At 43.9% G+C, this 18,704-nt stretch overlaps 1 protein-coding gene across 6 annotated transcripts in view; it reads left to right on the top strand.

The window, feature by feature from the left end:
- The window catches only part of LOC137358450 (runt-related transcription factor 2-like), a 232,455-nt gene that overhangs the window by 194,826 nt on the left and 18,925 nt on the right, over nt 1–18,704 (top strand). For 4 of the 6 annotated variants that reach the window (XM_068024424.1, XM_068024425.1, XM_068024417.1 and 1 more), the window contains one exon: nt 1,148–1,312. The exons of the other annotated variants lie outside the window; for them this stretch is intronic. In XM_068024424.1, coding sequence (XP_067880525.1) covers nt 1,148–1,312 — 165 coding nt within the window. The remainder of the gene's footprint in view (nt 1–1,147; nt 1,313–18,704) is intronic. 6 annotated transcript variants of the gene reach the window in all.

Here is an 18,704-nt window from a genome sequence, read left to right on the forward strand (position 1 = left end):
AAACAATGAAATATTTTATAACTAATAAACAAAAATGTAAATTATACAATTTTTTAATATTCCTATGATTTTTCTTCTGGGTTGCTTGCACAAATGTCTTAGAGATTAATTCCTGGAGACTCCAGGGCATTTCAGGAAGGTTGGCTACATTATATTTCATTGATATTAAGTACTGAGTCCATTAACTACCAGCTTATGCAGAGGATTCAGTAGAAACTTATGTGAGCGAGATTGACTGATTGATTTGTTGCTCGGTATTGAGCACTGTCGAAGACATTGTTAGACAGTTGAGGACACTTAATATGCCGGTATTCTTGCCAAGATATTTTGGCTCCTTTTTAATTTGCTGGGTTCCTGTCACTTACCTTGTTGTCCTTTGTGATTCCTTTGCAATGGCAAACTAAAACAAAATGGGGAAGCTGTAGTAGGTTGCAGTGTGAGAATTTAGCCACTGGTTTTACAGCTGTTACTCATGAATACAAGCAATCCTCTGCTTCCTTGAACTTGTTATTCTGAAATGTATAGTATGTGTTGTGATAAAACTTCCACATCTGCTTGGTCATTCACACAGATAAAACTAATTCCTGTAATAGAAACACTAGAGATTTGGAAAGATGCCCTTTTTGTGTCTATTTACAAGCTAGAAACTAGGGTTCAAATTTTTTTAGATAACGCCCCTGTTAAGCTCTTTGGGGCATTTCATGACCAAAAGGCGTAATATAAATGCAAGCTGTTATTGTGTTCAGTGGCCACAACTTGTAATTACAGTGTCCGATACATGCAGCATGCTTCTGAAAACAGTCAGGGCATTTTTGCAAAAGTATACAATATTTGTTTAATATTTTCAGATAATGGTTTTATCAATTTAATTAAAAGATAGACTACTTTGGAAAGAAGTATGCCAGAGCTGTGACATACTGAGAGCAAAAGATAATAGATATTTGTTTAACATCTTCCTTTACAATGTAATAGTTTTTTAAAGAAAATTCAGGTTCAATTTTGTAAGCTTTTCAAGGGAAGAGAGTGCTTTATAAGACTGATGTTTAGTAGATTTGAATGCAGACTAAGGCCTACAAAAGTGATAGAGACTCTTTTCTGGCAAGGTAACAGAAGAGAAAAAAGGATTGACTGATTCCTCTGTTTACAGACCCCAGGCAGGCCCAGTCGTCACCACCGTGGTCATATGATCAGTCCTACCCACCCTATCTGAGTCAGATGACTTCACCTTCCATACATTCCACAACCCCTCTCTCTTCCGCCCGTGCCACAGGGCTTCCTGCAATCACTGCTGATGTGCCAAGACGACTTTCAGGTAGACACAATCTCAGGAGTAAACCTCCTGTGTATTTAAACTTTTGAAGATGGTTGGGGTGGGGGGTGGGAGGGTGGAAGGGAAGGGTTGGTGGGAATTGAAATCTTTGAGGTAGTTACTGGCAGGAAGAAGTCATTACTTCTTTCTCTTGAAATACTGTTTGATAACTTAAATCTAATTAGCTTATTTACATTTTCTCTCCTTGCTGTTGAATAGTGTTTGCTCCAAGGTATTGTGCATTTTTCATAATATAGAGATGATAGACCCTTTGCCAACTTATCTAGGTTGCTGTAACTAAACTATAAAACAATTCTGAAACTTCTTTAGAATTATATCCAATTATATTCTGTACAATGTGGTGAAAATCCTAGTGGGTTATACCTGTTTACTATTGGATTTGGATAAATGTTTCCAATTTGACTCAATATATTCTAGAATGGTTCCAGCAGATTGAAAGTTAGCAAATGTAACACTGGTATTCAAGAAAGGAGGGAGAGAGAAAACAGGAAGCTACAGGCCACTTAACCTGACACCAGTTATTGGGAAAATACTGAAATCTATTATTAAGGAAATCTTAACAATGCACTTAGGAAATCATAGTATGATCAGACAGCATCAACATGATTTTGTGAAACGGAAATCATGTTTGACAAATTTATTAGAGTTTTTTGATCATGCAACTAGTAGGGTAGATAAAGGGGAACCAGTGGATGTAGTATATTTGGATTTCCAAAAGGCATTCGATAAGGCGCCAAACAAAAGATTAATATGCAAGATAAGGGCTCATGGAGTTGGGGGTATTATATTAGCATGGATTCTAGACTGGTTAACGGACAAGAAGCAGAGAGTAGGGATAAATGGGGCATTTTCAAGTTGGCAGGCTGTAACTAGTGGAGTGTGGCAAGGATCAGTGCTGGGGCTTCAGCTATTTACAATCTATTTTGATGACTTAGACGAAGAGACTTAGAGTAATGTATCTAAGTTTGTTGATAATACAAAGCTAAGTGGAAATGTAAGATGTGAGGAGGACACAAAGAAACTACAAAAAGAAATTGGCAGGTTAATTGAATGGGCAACAAGATGGCAGATGGAGTATAATATGGGGAAGTGTGAGGTTATTCATTTTGGAAGTAAGAACAGAAGAGCAGAATTTTTTTTTAAAGGTGTGAAATTTCTTGATGTTGATGTTCAGAAAGACTTGGGTGTACTCGTACAAGGAACATAGAAAGTTACCATGCAGGTACAGCAAGTAATTTGGAAGGCAATTCGCATGTTGGTCTTTATTGCAAGGGGATTGGAGTACGAAAATAAGGAAATCTTGCTACAATTTTACAGGGCTTTGGTGAAACTATACCTGGAATACTGTGTGCAGTTTTGGCTCCATATTTAGGAAGAATATACTTGCATTGGAGGCAATACAGCAAAGGTTTACTAGATAGGTCCCTGGGATGAGAGGGTTATCCTATAATGAGAGGCTACGAGAGTAAATTGGGCCTATATTCTCTGGAGTTTAGAAGAATGAGAGATGATCTCATTGAAACTTACAAGATTCTGAAACAACTTGACAGGGTAGACACTAAGAGGTTGTTTCCCCTGGCTGGGGAATCTAGAACACAGGGGCATAGTCTCAAGATAAGGGGCTGATCATTTAGGACTGAGATGAGGTGAAATTTCTTCACTCAAAGGGTTGTGAATCTTTGGAATTCTCTACCCCAGAGGGTTGTGGGTGCTCCGTTGTTGAATATATTTAAGGCTGAGATAGCCAGATTTTTGGTTTCTCAGGAAATCAAGGGATATGGGGAGCGGGCGGAAAAGTGAAGTTGAGGCAGAAGATTAGCCATGATCATATTGAATAGCAGAGCAGGCCCAAGGGGCCATTTGGTCCAATTCTGCTCCTGTTTCTTATGTTCTTTCTTTGTTCTTTTTACATGACATATTTTTCCATGAGAATTTCAAGAAAGGTATTTGTGTGCATGCACCAGTTATGAGAATGTAAGTAAAGGCTACAAAAAGGTTATTTGGTCCATCAAAGCTCTTCCCTCTAGTATAGTGTACTTCTTTGGTCATGGCACAAATTATATTTAAAATTGTCCTGAGTTAAGAAGGGAGAGGGGAGAGGTTCCTCTTTCTGATCCTTAATTCAGTAACCCCTGCTGCAAGTGCACAAGTCAATAGCGGATGAAGGTAGCATTGGGATTGGGTATAATGTTCAGACAGTTAAGGTTCACACATGAATAATGGCTTCTAGGGCAAAACCCTGGACAGGAAATAGCAACTGTGGAATTGAATCTTAGCAAAGAAATCAGTGCTTTGAGGAAATGGGAGAAAATTGATGGGTCAGGATTAAAAGGGAAAGGAGACAAAATGAAAGTGATTATGAATTGAAATAAATTGGTCAGTATCATTCAAAGTTAGATTTCAAGTATTTATTTAATAGTTTATCATTAATGATATAATTCAGCATTTAATGACATTTGAATACCTTCATTCCTGTGACAGTATGGTTTCTTTCAGTGTCACAGGGTGGGATTTTCATTTCAATGCGAAGGCAGGAATGGGGGCGGGCGGTCACTTAAACCTGCCCCTCTGGTCAGCGTGCTGGTTTCCGGAGCAAAGACCAGCATGCTCGAATTTTAAAAGGCTCCACCCAGAGCCGGAGGAGCCAACCTGCCTGAAATCACTAACTGGCCAGTTAAGCCACTTAACGAGCTTGTTGTCATTTCTTTAGGGGACAGTTTACAGGGTCCAAAACACAACAGGGAGGAGGTGCAAACAGAATAGAGGTTCCATTGAAAATGGAAGGCTGAGCAAAGGCCCTCATTTACAAGCAACCAGTTGTACAGAGTCAGGAAAATTATCTGACATAGCTCCGCACTCTTGAAAAGGGCATTCTGGGGGTAGCAACTTTGGGAAGGGGTGTGGGCGGGGTGGCTTTGTGGGGGCGCAGTGGACGGGTCCCTCTGCTTATAGACCTCATGGGTGCAGAAGAATCTACATTCTAGCTTTGTAGAAACTGTCCTTGAAGTACTGCAGAAGTCTATCTACTTTCACTGTCTTTGGTCGGCACTGGGTGATCACAGGTTTGTGCACATGGCTCTTTGAGCTGGACTTAATGCTCATGAGAGCAGACTAGGGAATAGTTGGGTTCAAATAAAGAATAGATTGGCAGCTAACATAAGAGGGAAAGTGGATAAGTCACCCAGTCTGGATGGGCTACATCATGGGTTGCTGAGAGAAGTAAGAGTAGAACTTGTGGAGGTTTTGGCCACAATCTTCCAATCCTCCTTAGATAAATGAGTGATTGCAGAGGACTGGGGGATTGCATATGTTACACCATTGTTCAAAAAAGGGGAGAAGGATAAACCTGGTAATTACAGGTCAGTCAGTTTAACATTGGTTGTAAGACTTTTAAGAGAGAATAAACCAGGAGAACATTACAGCTACTTGGACAAGCATGGATTCATAAAAGAGGACAAGCGCAGCCCAATTAAGGGCCTGGACCATGTAAAATTGCTGCATGGCATTCAGGCCTGGCGGAGGCGGGTTCATCCCCAACTTTTCCGCCAGTGAGTGGGGCCACTGCCGCCATGTAAAATTCCGGCCTGTATCTCCAGCATCTGAGCAGAACTGTGTGTGTCCTCCATCCTCTGAGGGGATTGGCCACACTCGACTTTACCTCCCCCGTATCCTTCTGCTCTGGTGTGATGTGCACTTCACTCTCTGCCACATTCTCTAATAAGGTGCGAGGACTCACTGAGGTGCGAGTATCTGCGCTGGTGGAGGGAGCGCACGAAAGATGTGATGGTGCAGGCTCTGAGGTCTAATCCTCCTCTGAATCCTCAAGAACTTGTTGGCATTGTGTGGACTCCTGCCCCTCTGCAGCTGGCCCTGTGGGAGACATAAGAGAAGATGGTGCTGAGAGATCGGGACAGTCAACAGATACTTCCACTAGTTAATATAAGGAGATGGCAGCTTATGCATTGACAGCTCATTGCATGGGGAAGATTGCCATGCGTCCCCTAAACCTGGAGCCGGTGAGATCCTTTCACTCTGTCTATGATGGACTCCCATTTCTCCATCTCCAATGTCCCTGTGGCTTGCCACTCTGGTCAGATCAAGGGCCAGCTCCTCAAAATGTGTTATTGACATGAGCTGGGGCACCCCACCATCCAGATGTGCCTTTTCACTCTCCCTGGCATTCATCTCCTGTTTGGCCTGCAAGGTGAAGAAAGATGCCATTAGGGCTACTCCTCTCTCCCTCACCACTTGCCACTTTTCATTCGCATAAGATGTTGCAGACTGCACTCCAACCTTCTGTCCAACAGCACTTAGATTCTGACCTCTGCTTATGGGTCATCAATGCTGCTGAGCACACATCTTTCCTATAGTTTGGAGAACCCTATGGGCCATTATGAAGACCCTCTCTTTTGCATTCGTGTGACTGCTGACCAGGAGACATGCCATCTGGGTCTATCTTTGGACTCAATTTGCCAGACCTAAGCAGGTCATTGAAATGTTTCCTGCACTGGACCCAGTTCCTCCTCACCACTCCTCTGCTGCTGGCCTCATGAGCCACCTCCAGCCATGTCTTCTTGACAAGCCTGGCAGGGAGCAGGATGTTTCTCTGTTCATTCACCGCCTCCAGCAGCATCTCCAGTGAGGTGTCCGAAAGATGGTTGGGGGGGTGGTGGAGGGTGGCTGGCTGCCCTAGCACAGGGCCCTCTCTGCCCTCTGCTCAGTTTCTCTTTCCATTAGTGAGATGAATGGCCCCTTTAAATTGGGCCCACTGCTGACTGTATCCCGCCTCCTTCCCACATCCACCACTGTTAATTGGGCAGTGAACACGACTGCAGGCCAATTAAGTACTTACCACATTAAAATTGCAACACATGTGTGTTGCTGATGCGGTGCGGGGTCAGGACCCGGAAATGAATGCAATGTCGGGACCCCAACCCTGGAATTGAAATCCCGCCCACAGTGTGTGATCTGTAAACTTTAGAAAATCGCCAGCTGAGGGAGACTGGAATTCCCTCCAAGTGCTGGCAGTGCAAAGGTTAAGATATTACCATTTTAGTTAATTTTCTCTAAGGGAACAGAAATTGAAATCCCAAACCATTTTCTGTCTGCACCTGTATTTCTTCCAGTTTACTAAGTAGATGGTAGTTCCTGTGAAGCAATTACTTTTTTCTCCCAGGTGACACATTACACAAATCACCTGGTGTTTAGTGTGTTGCAGGAATTCAGTTGTTTCAACAATATAGTCAGTTGAAATAATAGCACTAAACCACTAATATATTAAACAGTCTTCTGTAACAATCAAGGGCACGTGGAAAACTGCAGTAGAACATTCTGACTGGTAGCTCTCTGCAAGTCATAATTTCTGATAGGTGACTAAAATTTTCTAGTTACAAGCCACTGTTTTAATAGAAATTGGCTCTCTTTTGCTCATTTCTATACCAGTTCCTTAATAACGGCAACTTTGCTTCATGGTGAAGGGCATTCCTATTATTGAAAATAAAATTGAGGCTTTCATTTTTAAATTTAGTGACAATATGCAGCTGACCCCAGATTTTGAGAAGCAAGGAAAGCCCAATGAATATGATTAGGAAAGCATTTGGATTCTCTCATAAGCTCTTAATCCCATACTGAACTTTGTGTCCTCAGAAATGTCCCTTTATAAAGTGCTTTTATTGAAATTATTTTAAAGTTCCTCCTCAGAAGCTAAAGCCTGTAATAATTCAATCAATGCGACATTTTTGTTCAGAGAGCAGCCAATTATTGGCAGCGTCTCAGAGCTCTAACACTCTTTACTAAGGTGTGGATCCATAAAATGTGGCCTTATGGCCACAATTCTAGATGCACTTTTGGGGTTCCTGAGCTATCAATGAGTTGAGATCGTGGAGGGAGAAGGGTTCTTTCCCACACCTAGAAACTTCCCACAGGGAAGGAGGACAAATTGTCAGTGAATCTACTTCTGAGTCCATCTGACATCGGCAGTTGCAGAGTGGCAGTGGTAAATCTGAGAGACCAGGTTGCCCACCTTCTTTGGCTGAGCTGTCCTGCACACTCCAGGGTAACTAAAAGGGGAAAAGGAAAGGAAAAAAAAATCCAGACTAGCAGCACCTAACATATGGGCACAAAACTTCCCTTGCAGGGCAATCCTGGCAGTTACATCAGGAATTGCACTCGCCATAGATCTCCGTCTCTGCTCAAGTTCTCAAGGGCAGAGTATCCAGGAGTGGGTCCTCTGCTGTCTGGTGCGAGTGGGGGTGGGGCACATCCACCACACATGCCCCACAAAACACCTCAGAAATACCTACAGAAACTGGCTGTCTTCCAGGAAGGGGGTGAGAATTTCTGGGTTAGATTCTTAAGTCAGCCCCACTTCCAACAATTTTGATTAGGCAAACCAAAACCAGTTGTACCTGCACTGATATTTCACTGGGGCCTGGGACACAGAACCTACTACTTCTACAAAGCCATCCCAGAATCTCTGCCTTAAGACTGAGAAGCAGCAAAATTCCGATCCCAGCTGAGTCCGCAACCGTTCCAGTGAGCTCTCCCTGAATTTACGACTGGGATCCCTCAGAATGAATCAACAATTTTAGGACCTTTTTTTTATATTATTTGAATTAAGTGTAACTTCTGTTTATAAAATGTATTTTTCATTGAAAATCCACTACTGTGCCCAACTTGTTTTTTTTTAAATGACAAAAATCTATACAATAAGAATTGTATCAGCAGTACAAATGGTCAGTGTCCTGTGCTGGGTGGTGGGAAAGTGCAGGGGCTGGGAGGATATGCAGTGGCTCCTATTGCAAAGTGTACAGCATGATGCTTCCCTCCTCTACACAGTGAAATAGTTTATTAACACCCAGTAGAATAAAGTACCAAAGTGCTGCAAATACCTATGGAATTATCCCCCACCAGGGGTCAGTGTATTCAGAAAAGGAAGAGAGAAAAAGGAGAATAGGAGAGGAGGGAAAAAAGAAGTGCGTCAAATGTGTTCTGCCCTTTGACATTACAGCGGCACTCCAGAATCTGAATTTTTGTTATCAGGAGCCTTCTGCTTACAAGTCAAAGAACTGTGCCAACAAACTTCAGTCACTTCTCCAGCCTCCATTTCCCTTTGGCATTATGGAGTTGGTTGATCTCATGGATCATTCGTATGCACAATATATAGAGCGCAGAGACAGAGACAGAGACAGCACAAACTTCTTTAGTCAAGCAGCATCAATAATGCAGTATGTGTGGCCTCTCAAACTTTGGATTTAATTTAATTTTATACAAAACTTTGCAATTACTCAACTATTTGGATTGCTGAGAAAAAGACTGTGCAGGGTTGATTTATCGACTGGTTTGTATTTGATTAGAATAGTTTAGCCAATGGGATGTATGGAATGCATTGGAAGCAGTTCAGAGAAGGTTCACGCGACTGATTCCTGGGATGAGGTTATCTTATGAGGAAAGGTTGGACAGCTTGGGTCTGTATTCAATGGCATTTAGAAGGATGAGAGGAGATCTGATTGAAACATGTAAGGCCCTGAGGGGACTTGACAGGGTGGATGTGGAAAGGATGTTTCCCCTTGTGGGAGAGGCTAAAACTAGGAGGCACAGTTTAAAAATAAGGGGTCTCCCTTTTAAGACAGAGATGAGGAGAAATTTTTCTCTCAGACGGTCATGAGTCTTTGGAACGCTGTTCCCCAGAGAGCGGTGGAGGCAGGGTCATTGAATGTTTTTAAGGCAGAGGTAGACAGATTCTTGACAAACAAGGGAGTCAAAGGATATCGGGGGTAGGCAGGAAAGTAGAGTTTAGTCCACAAACAGATCAGAATGATCTTCTGGAATGGCGGAGCAGGCTCGAGGGCCGAATGGCCTGCTCCTGCTCCAGTTCATATGTTCTCTGCTAAAACAGGACATAGTTTCAAACTACTGAAAATACCCAACAGATTTTTATCATGTTTTTATAAAAATTACTTTCTATTGCTATGAAATTGGAAGTAAACATTCCTTTTACTAGAGATTACTTTTCAATGGGGAAAAACAATAATCTTTACTTCTATGAAGAGAGTAATTGCAAGTCCTTTCAGAACAATTAATATTTTTGCACCTTATAGGACAGCATAAAATATTAGCATTTTCAGTTTATTAAAAAATCCCCATTTAAAAGAAAAGTTTGTTTACAGTGTTAGATGAAAAACATTTTTGCATATTTTATATTGACATAAAAGCAGATGAGAGATAATTACACTATAACAGCTGTTGCATTTGATCTGCATGTTATATTTAGAACACATTTAAGTTGTTTGGTTCAGTGATTTGAAAAACTTTACAAGTAGCACATTGTTAAGCAGTTGCTGTTTTGAATCTCCAATAGACCTCCTATTGACTGGCCCAAATCTCTTCCAGGTTTGGTACAGAATAAAATAGTTCCATATGAAGAATGGTGACGACAATAGACACTTCAGGTTTTCTCTAAAGTCACAAGTAACAACATGTTATAATTTCACTGAAATTAATTCAAAATCCGTGACTGCGTAAACAGAGGCTCACTCAGCACTACTACAGAACCCCTTTCACATTATGTGCCACATGTTTGCGGATAGGTGGGGCTTGAGTTGTGGTGATGTAACTCATATACTGATGAGTGAGGCTGTAGCAGCGAACAATATGGGAATGAAACAAACACATGTGGAATAACCTTGTCACACAAGTAACTTAGGGTCTTTCTCTAGCCGGGATTTTATCCTGGCGACAGGGGTCGCGACGTCTGGAAAAAGAGAAGCCGAGAACCACGCTTCGCCTCTTCTGTGAGTGGCCCACCGAATCTAGTGCCAATTAGGCACTTAAGTGGACAGCGGCGGGCCTTCCATGGGATCAAGGACCCCAACGATGGAAGTCCCGCCATTGGAGAGCTGTAAGCCAATCAAAGGCTGGCAGCTCTTTAATGGAGCAGCACCATTGCGGAGGTGGTGGCTGCTGCCATTGGAGCAGGCCCAGGAGCATGCGCTGGGCCCAGTCTATAGGTAGGTCAGAGTGGATGGGGTCTCGCGGGGTGGGGGTGGTGGGGGAGGTGGGTATAGGGGACGTTAGTAGCAAGGGCAGGGGTTTGACTCACAGCGGGCCCCCTCTTCCCGATGCCGGGTCCCTCGTTCAGGCACTGTGCCTTTTAACAAGCAACCCACCCACCCGCCCCCACACCACACCGCCCTGGAGCTGGAAAGTAGCCTACATGGTTTTTCATGCCATGATTCCCATGCAGCTACAGGGCTGCCTGCCGCATGGCTAATTACGTTGGCGGTGGGATGAGGCCCTTAATTGGGCATTAATTGCCTAGCTAAGAGCCTCAATTGGTGGCGGGGTGGGAAGGCCGTTCACAGGCCATCCTGTCCCAGACTTAATTTTGGCTGAGGTGGGAAGGTGGCGGGATCCCCCACCTCCAAACCCGCCATGGCGGAGAGCTTACCCAGTCTGATTTTTTATTCGTTTATGGGATGCGGGTGTCACTGACTAGATCAGCATTTATTGCCCATCCCTAATTGCCCTTGAGAAGGTGGTGGTGAGCTGCCTTCTTGAACCACTGCAGTTATTAGGGTATAGGTACACCCACAGTGTTGTCAGGAAGGGAGTTCCAGGAGTTTGATCCAGCGACAGTGAAGGAACGATGATATAGTTCCAAGTCAGGATGGTGTGTGGCTTGGAGGGGAATCTTGCAGATGGTGGTGTTCCCATAAAAACTGACTGTAAAAGTTTCTATAGGTATGTGAGGAGAAAAAGATTGGTGAAGACAAATGTAGGTCCCTTACAGTCAGAAACGGGAATTTAGTATGGGGAATAAAGAAATGGCTGACCAACTAAATGCATACTTTGGTTCTGTCTTCACAAAGGAGGACACAAATATCATACCAGAAATGTTGGGGAACATAGGGCTTAGTGAAAGAGAGGAACTGAAAGAAATCAGTATTAGTAGAGAAATGGTGTTGGGGAAATTGATGGGATTGAAGGCTGATAAATCCCCAGGGCCTGATGGTATGCATCCTAGAGTACTTAAGGAAGTGGCCCCAGAAATAATGGATGCATTGGTGATCATCTTCCAAGATTCTGTAGACTCTGGAACAGTTCCTACAGATTGGAGGGTAGCTAATGTAACCCCACTATTTAAAAAGGGAGGTAGAGAGAAAGCAGGGAATTATAGACCAGTCAGCCTGACATCGGTAGTGGGGAAAATTCTAGAGTCCATTATCAAAGATTTTAGAGCAGAGCACATAGAGAACAGTGGTAGAATCGGGCAGAATCAGTATGGATTTACAAAAGGGAAATCATGCTTGACAAATCTACTAGAATTCTTCGAGGATGTAACTAGTAGAGTTGATGAGGGGGAGCCAGTGGATGGAGTTTATTTGGACTTTCAGAAGGCTTTCAACAAAGTCCCACATAAGAGATTAGCATGTAAAATAAAAGCACATGGAAAGAAAATTGGTTGGTGGACAGGAAACAAAGAGTAGGGATAAATGGGTCTTTTTCTGAATGGCAGGCAGTGACTAGTGGGGTACCGCAGGGATTGGTGCTTGGACCCCAGCTATTCACAATATACATTAATGATTTAGATGAGGGAACTAAATGTAATATCTCCAAATTTGCAGATGACACAAAACTGGGTGGGAGGGTGAGTTGTGAGGAGGATGCAGAGAGGCTTCAGGGTGATTTGGACAAGTTGAGTGAGTGGGCTAATGCATGGCAGATGCAGTATAATGTGGATAAATGTGAGGTTATCCACTTTGGTAGCAAAAACAGGAAGGCAGATTATTATCTGAACGGCTATAAACAGAGAGGGGAATATGCAGTGAGACGTGGGTGTTCTCGTACACCAGTCGCTGAAGGTAAGCATGCAGGTGCATCAGGCGGTAAAAAAGGCAAATGATATGTTGGACTTCACAGCGAGAGGATTCGAGTACAGGAGCAGGGATGTCTTGCTACAATTATACAGGGTCTTGGTGAGGCCACACCTGGAATATTGTGTGAATTTTGGTCTCCTTATCTGAGGAAGGATGTTCTTGCTATAGAGGGGGTACAGCGAAGGTTTACTAGACTGATTCCTGGGACGGCGGGACTGACGTATGAAGAGAGATTGAGTCGGTTAGGATTATATTCGCTGGAGTTCAGAAGAGTGAGGAGGGATCTCATAGAAACCTATAAAATTCTAACAGGACTTGACAGGGTAGATGCAGGAAGAATGTTCCCGATGGTGGGGGAGTCCAGAACCAGGAGTCATAGTCTAAGGATACGGGGTAAACCTTTCAGGACTGAGATGAGGAGAAATTATTTCACCCAGAGAGTGGTGAGCCTGTGGAATTCACTACCACAGAAAGCAGTTGAGGCCAAAACATTGTATGTTTTCAAAAAGGAGTTAGATATAGCTCTTGGGTCTAAAGGGATGAAACGGTATGGGGCAAAAGCGGGAACAGGTTACTGAGTTGGATGATCAACCATGATCATAATGAATGGTGGAGCAGGCTCAAAGTGCCGAATGGCCTACTCCTGCTCCTATTTTCTGTGTTTCTGCCCTTGTCCTTCTAGGTGGTAGAGGTCACAGGTTTGGAAGGTGCTGTTGAAAGAACCTTGGTGAGTTGCTGCAGTGCATCTTGTAGATGGTACACACTGCTGCCACTGTGCGTCAGTGGTGAAGGGAGTGAATGTTGAAGGTGGTGGATGGGATGCCATCAAGCAGGCTGCTTTCTCCTGTTTGGTGACAAGCTTCTTGAGTGTTGTTGGAGCTGCATCCATCCAGGCAAGCGAAGAGTATTCCATCACACTTCTGACTAGTGCCTTATAGATGGTGGACAGGCACTGGGGTGTCAGAAGGTGAGTTACTTGCCATAGAATTCCCAGTCTCTGACTGGCTTTTGTAGCCACAGTATTTATGTGACTGGTCCAGTTCAGTTTCTGGTCAATGGTAACTCCCCCAGGATGTTGATAGTGGGGGATTCAGCGATGCTTATGCCATTGAATGTCAAGAGATGGTTGGATTCTCTCTTGTTTGAGATGGTCATTGCCTGGCACTTGTGTGGCACGAATGTTACTTGCCACTTATTAGCCCAAGCCTGGATGTTGTCCAGGTCTTGCTGCATTTGGACGCGGACTGCTTCAGTATTTGTGGAGTCATGAATGGTACTGAACATTGTGCAATCTTCAGTGAAGATTCCCACTTCTGACCTTATGATGGAGGGAAGATCATTGATGAAGCAGCTGAAGATGGTTGGGTCAAGGACACTGAGGAACTCCTACAGTGATGTCCTGGGACTGAGATGATTAACATCCAACAACCAAAACCATTTTCCTTTGTGCTTGGTATGACTCCAACCAGCAGAGAGATTTCCCCCTGATTACCAATGACTCCAGTTTTGCTTGGACTCCTTGATGGCATACTTGGTCAAATGCTGCCTTGATGTCAAGGGCAGTCACTCTCACCTCATCTCTGGAGTTCAGCTCTTTAGTCCATATTTGGACAAAGGCCGTGATGAGGTCATGAGCTGAGTAGCCCTGGCAGAACCCAAACTGCGCGTCAGTGAGCAGGTTATTGCTGAGCAAGTGCCGCTTGATAGCACTGTTGATGGCCCCTTCCATCACTTTGCTGATGATTAAGAGTAGACTGATAGGGCGGTAATTGGCCATGTCGGATTTGTCCTGCTTTTTGTGTATAGGACATGCCTGGGCAACATTGTCGGGTAGTTGCCATTGTTGTAGCTGTACTAGAACAGCTTGGCTAGGGGCGCGACTAGTTCTGTAACACAAATCTTCAGTACTATTGCTGGAATGTTGTCAGGGCCCATAGCCTTTGCAGTATCCAGTGCCTTCTGCTGTTTCTTGGTATCCTTGGAGTAAATTGGATTGGCTGAAGACTGGCATCAGTGATGGTGGAGACCTCAGGACGAGGCCAAGATGGATTATCCACTCGGCACTTCTGGTTGAAGATGGATGCTAATGCTTCAGCCTCGTCTCCACAAGGACTGTGTGGTGGTCACTCCTACCAATACTGTCATGGACAGATGCACCTGCGACAGGTAGATTGGTGAGGATGAGGTCAAGTAGGTTTTTCCCTCTTGTTGGTTCCCTCACCACCTGCCGCAGATCCAGTCTAGCAGCTATGTCCTTTAGGACTCGGCCAACTCGGTCAGTAGTGGTTCTGCCGAGCCACTCTTGATGATGGACATTGAAGTTAATTAATCAACAGTAGATTTCCTTGCCCATGTTTGACCTGATGCCATGAGTCTTCAAGGGGTCCAGAATCAATGTTGAGGACTCCCAGGGCAACCCCCTCCTGACTATACCATTGTGCCACCACCTCTGGTGTGTCTGTCCTGCCGGTGGGACATGGCATACCCAGGGATGGTGATGATGATTTCTGGGACATTGTCTGTAAGGTATGATTCCGTGAGTATGACTATGTCAGGATGTTGCTTGACTAGTCGATGGGACAGTTCTCCCAATTTTGGCACAAGCTCCCAGATGTTAGTATGGAGAATTTTGCAGAGTCAAGAAGGCTGTGTTTGCTGTTGTCGTTTACAGTGCCTAGGTCAATGCCGGGTGGTCCGTCCAGTTTCATTCCTTTTCTTACACTTTGATACAACTGAGTGGCTTGCTAGGCCATTTCTGAGGCCATTTAAGAGTTAATCACATTGCTGTCGCTCTGGAGTCACATGTAGGCCAGATCGGGTAAGGAAGGCAGATTTCCTTCCCTAATGGGTTTTTACAACAATCAACAATAGTTTCATGGTCACCATTAGACTAGCTTTTTAATCTAGATTTATTAATTGAATTCAGATTTCACCATCTCCCATGGTGGGATTCAAACCTATGTCCCCAGACCATTATCCTCAGCCTCTGGATTACTAATCCAGTGGCATTACCACTACGCCACCGCCTCCCCCATTCAATGAAGAGATGTATATGCAAATAATGGATCAATGGCAGTAATCTGATCAAGTGTTTTGGATGATATTTATAAATAAAGAGATTAGTGCATCAGAAATTTATAATTATCTTCTGAATCTCGTAGAGGTCATTACATAATATAAATTGTTGCTTAATTGAATTCAGTCGGCTGGATTTTCCATTTAGGGTCAGGAATGGTGTGATCGTGACATGCCTGCTGCGATTTTTGGCAAGCTGGCCAATTAGTGACCAGGGAATAGCTCTTCGTCCATAGGGCTTTCAAGGCTGGAGGGTCAATAGGCGGCCATTCAAGGTGGGAGCTGCCGTTGCCTGCAGAGAGAGAGATAGGCTGCCTCATAATGGAGGAGCCCTCTGAATACCAGGTAAAAAAGATTTGATTTAAAAACAGCCACAGCTGCCTGGCTGTGATTGTGGACAGCCAGGAGCCGCAGATGTGGCCTGCTGGCCATGCCAGGTGCAGGAGGGGGTTCCTCAATGGGATGAAGCGCCATCCTCTCAACACCCCCTGCCCCTGTCTCCTGCATGGAGGCCACCTCCTCTTAATAGGCCCCTTAATTACCTCAGTTGGCTACCGACCACTTGCGGACAGATAGCCGTTCAGACCCGAGCCAGCCTTCTTGAAAATGGCTTGGGGACAAGACAATGCCGGTGGCTTAAAATTTCAGGCCAGCCTGTCTCTGGTCCCACTCCCATTGGCCTTTGGAAATCCTACCCAATTTTTCCCCGCAATTTTTATTGCAGGAGCAACTGCATTCCTTGTGTTGTTTTTGTGATACTTCCATGCACAAGTAAATTTCATGACATCGCTGCAGGCTACTTGAGAAATAATCTGCAGTTAATTATGGATAATTCTATACATTACGTTAATAGTGCACATGTACAGGAACCATTCATTGTTTTGCCTTTTAATTCACCAACATTTGATTTGCCTTGAGGCAGGTTGAATGCTTCCTTCATAATCCTTGAATATAACCTTTATTTAAAACTGCAACCTCAGGTAAAATATGTGTCAGACCCAGTTTTATTGCTGCAAACCAGTTTTCATTGTGAAAGCATTCTGCACTCAGAGCAACTGTGAAGAGAAAGTTTCCAATGTGTCACGAAACAGGGAGTTTTATTTTGCTCTACCTGGCCAGTACCACAGCCAGGATGCACAAGAGAGGGTGTGGTGTGCTAGCTTGTTTTTGTTTTTCATAGCACAACAATGCTAGTGCCTCAGTCTAATTATGATAAGTGATCACCAACTCACTTATTATAAAGAAGCCTGTCATGGACAGCAGCCATTACTACATATATAATAAAAGCAAAATACTGCAGATGCTGTAAATCTGAAATAAAAACAAAAAATGCTGGAAATACTCAGCAGTTCTGTCAGCATCTGTGGAGAGAGAAACAGTGTTAACGTTTCAGGTCAGTGACCTTTCATCAGAACTGGCATATATTAGAAATGTAATTGGTTTTAAGCAAGTAAAGCGGGGTAGGGCAAATATAACAAAAGAGAAGGTGTGATAGGATAAGGTCACAGAAAATAACTGACCAGAAGTTCATGGAGCAAAGGCAAAAGGTATGTTAATGGTGTGTTGAAAGACAAAGCGTTAGTACAGAGAGGGTGTTAATTAGACTGAAAAATTAACAGCCCTGGCCCCAAGCACAAACATGAAAAAAACTGGGTAGGCACAGTAGAAACAAACTAAACAAACTAAAATAAAATAAACAAATAAAAAAGAAAAAATAACTAAAAATAAAAAGTGGGGGGGGAGCCCGTCATGCTCTGAAATTATTGAACTCAATGCTGTAGCGTGCCTAATCGGTAAATGAGGTGCTGTTCCTCGAGCATGCGTTGATGTTCACTATGAGGTTGGTAGCTGTAGAGGGAATATCTCCAGAGGAGATGAGGTCAGTGACAGTCCTGTGGACAGTAGCTTGATGTTTGGTGGTGGGGTCATGGTCTAGGGAGAAATAGGAAGAAATGTCTGAGAGTTGGCGCTGAGCCTCTGCAAGGTAGAGGTCAGTACGTCAGACAAGAACAGCACCACCCTTGTCTGCAGGTTTGATGACAATGTCAGGGTTAGACCTGAGAGAACGGAGTGCGGCAAGTACAGAGGGGGACAGGTTAGAGTGAGTGAGGGGGGGCAGAGAAATTGAGACGGCTGATGTCTCGCCAACAGTTTTCAATGAAAAGATCAAGAGCGTGTAAGAGTCCAGAGGGAGGGATCTAGGTAGAGGGAGAATGCTGGAGGCGGGTGAATGGATCTGCTGGTCGGAGGGAGGACTCCTGGTCAAAGAAGTGAGCCCGGAGGCGAAGGCGACAGAAGAAGAGCTCAAAGTTAGGCCAAGTGCAAAATTCATTGAGTTGGGGGTGTAAGGGGATAAAACTGAGTGCTTTGCTGAATACAGAACGTTCAGCGTCAGAGAGGGGGAGGTCAGAGGGTATAGTGAAATACATGGCAAAGGGTCAGATCAGAAGGGGTGGGGTCAGAGGGAAGTGAAGGGGAAGAAGGATCTGGAGGGGCATTAGTCCCCATCAGCTGTTGGAGCCTGCGTTCCGTAACACCTAAAAGGAAGAAAAGAAGTTTTTTATTAATGCGTCGGATAAGACGAAGGATGAAATGAAACTGTGGAGTAGAACAGCTTTGAGATAAGGGGAGGCGGTGCTTCTGGAAAGAGAGGACAAGTGTATACATGTGGCGTGCGCATGTCACTGAGTGTGGATCTCAGGATGCAGCGAGAACAGCAGTCCGATGAACATTGTATTTCTCAGAGATACCTGTAATCCTGGGTGGATTCAAAACACAAGCCACTACTACCTGCTGTGCCCTCCAAACATGAAAAGAAAAGTGGCACTGATTATTATATGTGGCACTTAAACAATTGTTTGTACCATTCTGTGCCATTTTGCAAGGCAGTAATTTAACTTTTTTCCCCAGTTTGGGCACAAATTGAATCAAAATAAGGCTGTGTTTGCCTTAGTGATGTGTAAAATAGAAAATACTTTTCATTCTAACCTATCTGTGTTTGTATATATGAAATGCTCAGAGGACAATTTTCATTTGGTGCAAAGTGTGCTAATGTTGCTGCCGAATTTCCACAGGGGTTTGTCCAGCCACAAGCTGTAACTTCGGTGAGAGATCGACAGAAATCCCATGGAAATGGCCATTTATGAACTTACGCTGGCAGTTCTGCTGACATTTCACTAAAGTTACAGCAGGAGATCAGAACCCTGGGGAAATACAGGGCCATTATTTCAATGCACATAGTTTTTTTTAATTCTTTCATGGGATTTGGGTATCACTGGCAAGGCCAGCATTTGTTGACAACTGAGTGACTTGCTAGGCCATTTCAGAGGGCAGTTGAGAGTCAACCACATTGCTATGGGTCTGGAGTCTAATGTAGGCCAGATCAGGTAAGGACAGCAAACTTTCTTCCCTATAGGACAGTA

Source organism: Heterodontus francisci, chromosome 3, assembly GCF_036365525.1.
Source record: "Heterodontus francisci isolate sHetFra1 chromosome 3, sHetFra1.hap1, whole genome shotgun sequence".
In the NCBI taxonomy this organism is placed as follows: domain Eukaryota; kingdom Metazoa; phylum Chordata; class Chondrichthyes; order Heterodontiformes; family Heterodontidae; genus Heterodontus; species Heterodontus francisci.